This window comes from Vulpes vulpes, chromosome 2 (assembly GCF_048418805.1).
Source record: "Vulpes vulpes isolate BD-2025 chromosome 2, VulVul3, whole genome shotgun sequence".
NCBI classification, from domain to species: domain Eukaryota; kingdom Metazoa; phylum Chordata; class Mammalia; order Carnivora; family Canidae; genus Vulpes; species Vulpes vulpes.
Window position 1 is genome coordinate 77732003 of NC_132781.1, and position 5994 is coordinate 77737996.

Sequence of the window (5994 nt, forward strand, 5' to 3'; positions counted from 1 at the left end):
AGCCTCACATTACCAGCTTTTTATTCAACACTTTCCTCTAAATTCTCAGACACCTTCCCCCGCCCCCACCTCTGGCTTTCTCTAGATTTGGGCCAGGGGGAGATGGAGAGAGCCGGTGAGAGCAAACACCACAAATTTAAAACCTTGATTTTGTTTCATTTATTTAAATAAATATAAATATAAATTTTATATAAAACTATTCACATACAAAGGGACTCCAGCAACTTGAATTCCAATCTCTCCCCAGGCAAATTTTTCAGAAAGCGAGACCTACAGGGTTTACTTTTCTAAATTATTTGCAACTCAATACTCCCATTAAAAGAAACAACAACAACAACAACAACAACAGAAAATAACCAAGAAACCCCGTATTCTTCTTAGGTTCTGAAAGACAGTAGGGAAGGGGAGAGGACATGTGCTTTCAAAAACCCCCATACAGTGCTAAACTTCAACCAACCATGTGTTTTTCTCCCCCCTCTCTGTTATAGGACAGGGCTGAGTTGAATCTAGATTATTTACATTAAAAAAAAAGAAAAAGAAAAAAAAAAAGACCTATCGCTTGGAGCGGAGTTTCAAACAAACAGGTCAAAGAGGAGACTTGAAGGGTCAGGCTGGGCATGGACGCCCCAAGAAGGCTGGGCTCGGTCCTTCTCCGGATGGGACCAAGGCAGGGCGAGGGTTTGGGCCCAGGGGCCGGCTGCGTTGGTGAGTGGGGGGGTGCCAGGGGCGTGCGGTGAGAGGGAGGCCGGTGGCCCCCTCATAGCGGGGAAATCTCCTTGTCATCGTTGGCCGATGCCGGCGACAAGGAGTCCTCATCCTCGGAGCGCGCATAGTGCGCCTGGCTGCCGACACACTTGCAGCCCGCGTGACTGTTCCTCTGGGTGCCCTTCCCTTCTTTCTTATGCTTCACCCGGCGGTTCTGAAACCAGATTTTCACCTGCTTCTCCGACAGGTTCAGGTAGGTCGCGATTTCGATCCTCCGGAGTCGAGACAGGTACATGTTGGAAGAGAATTCCCGCTCCAGCTCCAGGAGCTGCGTGCTGGTGAACGCCGTCCTCATCCTCTTGCCGTTGGGCACCTGGCTGGCGTCCGAGCCCCCTGCAGACCGGCCAAGACAGGGCAGAGAGAGAGTTCTCGGGTGAGGTGGTCCCACCCCCACGTGCCAGCCCTGGGGAAGGACCCACCCTCGACGCCCAGCCGGACACCTGTATCCATCCCGCACCCTGTCCCATTCCGAGGCTCTCCGTGCTCCTGCCTGCGAGGGGCGGGGGGCGGGGGGCGGGGAGGACAGGATAGAGACGCCCCCGGCGAGTGAAGGCCTTTGATGTGTGAGACGTAAAGTCAGAGGCTTAAAGGCGGGGTGGGGACTTGCGCTGTCCGGGCGTCTCCCTCCAAGCCCGGCGGGGACGCAGGCAGGCTTAGCCAAAAGGATCGCCACGCTCCAGCCAGCCCCGACGGCGGATCGCCGCGCTGAAGTTCAAGGAGACCCACCCCGAGCCTCCGCCCGATTAGCCTTGGGGTTCTCGACCCTCCGGGTCGGGGTCCCGGAGCCCCCCCCCCCCCCCATAGCCCGCAAGGCTCGGACACCGGGTCCCGCGAGGGCGCGCACTCCAGCTGCTTGGAGAGGTTCGAAGGCCAACCTCCCCCTTCGTGGAACTTCTGGGGACGACTCCACACTTACACATAAAGCCCCTCCTCCCCCCTCCACCCCACCTCCCCCCCCCCGCCCCCCGGGCTGCCACTTCCTCCACTGGAGGCGGAAAGTTTGCTCCTGGGGGCCCAGAAGGCGCGGCGCGCAGGTGCCCGGAGCCCCCGCCCTACCCATGGTGAGGCAGTGGAATCTCCGCGGGTCCCCCACGTTGTAGGTGGTGGCGGCACAGACAGGTGCGTGGTGCTGAGGATGCCCCAAGGCCGCCGCGGCCGCCGCGGCCGCCGCCGCCGCGGCCGCAGCGGCGGCGGCGGAGCCCGGCTGCTGGGGCTGGTGGTGGTGATGGTGGTGCTGCGGCGGGTGGTGGTGATGGTGCGCGTGGCTCACGCGTGGGCAGAACTGCGCGTCCCCGGGGCCCGAGGAGAACTGGCCCTTGAGCAGAGGCAGGGCCCCGGCGCCCCCCGGCGCCCCGCCACCCCCGGCGCCCGCGCTCCCGGCCCCCGCGCCCCCGCCGCCGCCCGAGCCCGCGGGCCCGCGCGAGGAGTGCAGGTGCGAAGTGACGCAGAGCGGGCAAACGCAGAACGCGCCGCTCTTGCGGGACGGGCAGCCGGGCCCCGACACCGACATCACCAGCGGGGACGGCATGCCCAGCGGGATGAAGAAATCTGGCCCGGGGTGCGGCTCGGGCAGCGAGGGCGCGGGCCGCGACGAGTCCTTGATGATGAGCGAGTCGACATAGAAGGAGCGCGACATGCCGAGGGGTGGGGGACCCGGCGGCGGCGCCCCCTCCCCTCTGCGGCCGGAGCTTGCCCGGGGCGCGGCGCGGACGCGGGCGGCCCGGCCCTCGGGGACGCGGAGGTGCTCGGCGTCTGGGCGGCGAACAAAGGGGTCCCTGGAGAGGGCTGGTCCTCACGTCCCCCGCCCGGCGCCCCGGCTCCGGGATTTTATAGCCCCCACCCCGGCACGTGATGCTGCGGAGCACCGCTCGGCTCGGGCTCCGCGGCGGCTCCCCACCCTCGGGATAGGCTGCCCGAGTCACAACAGAAGCGGCGAGGAGGGGCGGGCGCGCGGCAGGGAGGAACTCGGAGGAGGGGGATGGGGGAGACTTTGCAAAGTGTAGGTTTTGTTAATTTCGCAGGGAGGCCGGCCTCCTCCCCCCTCTTTCTCCACGCTTTCTCGGGAAATCGGAGCCGCATCCTCCCTCCGGCCCCTTTCCCTAGCCTGGGCCCCAACCCAGCTCTTCCCCACGCCCCCCGGCCAAAAAGCGCACCAGGTGGGGACCTTGAGGTCTTTCGGTAGGGACGCCCGACGCTCCCTCTCCTCCGTGTCAGCCTCTGCTGAGGCGCAGGAGAGTGTGGGGCCTGCGGTTTAGAGCACGATTGTGTGGACAGCGGCCCAGTCCCGCACCCCGGCGTGCACCACGGATGCGCGCGCGCGCACACACGCGGTCCCCCGGCGTTTGGGCTTAGCCAAAGCCGTTCAGGTGGTCAGTGCGTGGCGGAGCCGGGGTGCACCAGTGAAGCCTCCCAGCTAAGAAGCTGCGGGGGCTTTTCATCCTAATGCTTGAGAAGCTCTAAAATGCCTTTGCACTTGGGGCTTTCCTGGGGCCACTCAGATCAAAGACACTTCCTTGTGCTCCTTTGTAGTCGGCCTGGCACCCTCGGCGGACAGACCCGTCGAAGAGCCACTCTCCATTCTCCAAGCCGATGCATTTCCAGGACAACCCTGCACACTCCATCCCAATGATTTTGGAGAGAGGACCCACACCCCCAGCCCTCCTGGAGACCACGCCGGCTTGGGGGGGGGGGCGGGGAAGCCTGCCTTTGCTCTGGGGTCCTGTGCTTTTCTGCCCCTTTATATTTTACAGATCTTGAGCAGCTGGCAGGCTAACCAAGCAACACTCTCCCCCCTCCCCAACCCCGTCGGCACCCCTTTAAAAGCTGAAAGAGGTTGAAGGAATTTGAGCCACTCAAGGAATCCTGCCTCAGGATGGGAGAAGTGGCTTGGTAAAGGAAATCTGTGGGGCACAGGCTCCAGCAGGAGACTTGTGCTTTAGCGGCTCTGTGAGAGAAGGTAGCGGCCAAGATAGGGACCGTTGAACTTTGGGGAAGGTAAGGTGGCAGAGGTGACAGCCTTCTCTTTCTTTCTCCCTGTAGAAAATCTTGTTGGAGCAGGGAGGGTGAGCAACAGCTACAAGTCTGCTCCTTTTCCCAAAACAGCCGACTGCAGGCCTGAGTTCACAATGGTGTTAAGAAACTTGGGGACAGGACTCCCTCCACTTCTGAGAACCAAGTGGCCAAGTCCTAGGGGAGCACCAGCTTCTCAGCTGGAGCATGGCTATCTCTCTGTCCTCTGTCCGTCTCTCCTTGTCCCTTTTTCATCTCTGGGACCGTTCCTTTGGCTTGCTAGAGAAGTGTAATTGGGTTGTAGGGACGCCCCGCTCTGGGGAGCCCAGGATTTATGGATGGCAATTAAAGTTTTATGAATTGCAGCTGAGGCTGGTTATTGAGCTATTTGAATGTGATTAGAATTCAATTAGAAAGCGGTTAGTGGACGGTGGGTCTCCAGAGTGTAAACAGACAGCTATTCCAGAAATGTGCTAATCCAACATCTTGTGACAACAATTAAGGAGTCTCAGGGCTTAACTCAGGGCAGCTCAGCTGTAACTACTTTTGTACCACAAGGTTTGCCGATGCAGCCATCACAGACGCTCAGCCTCAACCCAGCCTGCCTGCCCACCCGCCCTGCCTCGTGTCAGGAGAATGCAGGTAGTCCCCAGGAAGACTGCAAGCTCAACCACTAAGAGATGCTTAATGGGTGTTCAAATAGGAGACATGACTTCCCCGTTCCCTTTGCAAGTGTGTGTGTGTGTGTGTAGATATATGTGTATATATCTCTATAATTTATATAATCTATACTTAGGTGTATTTGTTCAGCTTACTTTGCAAGTGCTCAAAGAAGGTATTGGCTTTTCCGTTTCCTTTTTTTTTTTTTTTTCCCTCTTCTGGGTTGGGTAGAAGGTTATCTGAGGTCTGTTTGGGGCTTACAGTTTGGGTCACTGTGTTCCCAGTGGTTCTGGGTATGCTCATGGGAAGAACTCCCCATGCTAATGTGCTGGAATTTGCGCTTATGTGAGGACCATTTTACTTTAGAGAATCCTAATCATGAAGCTTGAGCAACTAATTTAATTTATGTCTAAGTATGGAAACATCCAATTGGAGTGGGAAGGAATTTTGAGAAAAATGAGAGGCCCATGGGGTTACCTAGGGCTGCAAGGGGGGCAGACTGGAGGCAGAAAGCAGACCACGTCCGGGAAACTTGCCTATGAGAGAGGACTTAGGTAAATTGCTTGAGCCATCACGATGAGCACAGGGCGATGTATGGAAGTGTTAAATCACTATATGGTGCAACTGAAACTAATATGACATTGTATGCTAAGTGGAATTAGAATAGAAATGTTTAAAAATTTAAGAAATAAATCGCTTAAGCCCACCACCAGTGAATATTTTGGGGTCATGTTCCACCATTGGGAGGCTCTCAGATTCTCCTTATTAGTTCTCTTTGGATCTCTCAGTCTTTCTCTCCTTTCTCTACTCCAGCCCCATCTTCAGAAGTTGGCCCCACTGTGCCTCCTGTGCCACCCCCCCCCCAAAGGAAGCCTATCCTTCAGGATCCTGAGCAGTTATGTGGCTGCCAGCCCAGTCAGACCCTTGCCCAGGACAGCAGCTCCTTGAAACCGCTCAAAGCAGAAGGGGACCCCTGAGCAGCCTGTCAGTGTGCCCCCACGGTGCCCCCGCTGCCACACAATTTTATTTCTCACTGATTCTGTCCGATAAAATTTCATCGTCCATTAAGTAATCCCTGAAATGAGAGCTCTTATGAGCCTATAATGAGCTCTAATTGCCACGACTCGGGGAGCCACGTGGAAGGATTTATTTGGTATTAAGCAGTCGGGTACAGAGTACAGGCTGTTACCTAAGCCATTACTTTCATAATTCAAGGAGAAAATTAGTTCTTCTAAAGGGGCAGGGGGATCCTTTGACTTCCTCCCTCTTGCTGGGATGACAGGGGATGGCTTTGTCTTCCTTGAGTGCAAGACAGTGTCACAAATACGAAGGTAGCACAGTTGTCCCCCCTCCACTCCCCCTAACACATACAGTCAGGGTACCCCACCCTAACCCTCAAATGAGAAAGAGAGAGAGAGAGAGAAAAAAAGGCAGTTTGGAAGGGCCCCCTTCTTGCCCCGGGACTCTCCAACTTGAGCCTGGATGAGCAGCTTCCTCCTAGCTCAACCTTGAGATGTGAATTCTCCGTTGTAGCTTTCAAGAAGTCTTCCAATACTTCCC

General features: G+C 57.2%; 1 protein-coding gene across 1 annotated transcript; it reads right to left on the reverse strand.

Annotated features, from left to right (window-relative positions):
• Positions 1 to 206: 206 nt before the first annotated feature.
• Positions 207 to 2548, reverse strand: GSX2 (GS homeobox 2). Its single transcript, XM_072743556.1, has 2 exons — positions 1822 to 2548; positions 207 to 1098 (listed from the first exon to the last, which is right to left on the reverse strand). Exons 1-2 carry the CDS (start codon positions 2399 to 2401, stop codon positions 758 to 760), a joined length of 921 nt encoding a protein of 306 aa, XP_072599657.1. The 5' UTR covers positions 2402 to 2548; the 3' UTR covers positions 207 to 757.
• Between the last annotated feature and the right edge of the window lie 3446 nt (positions 2549 to 5994).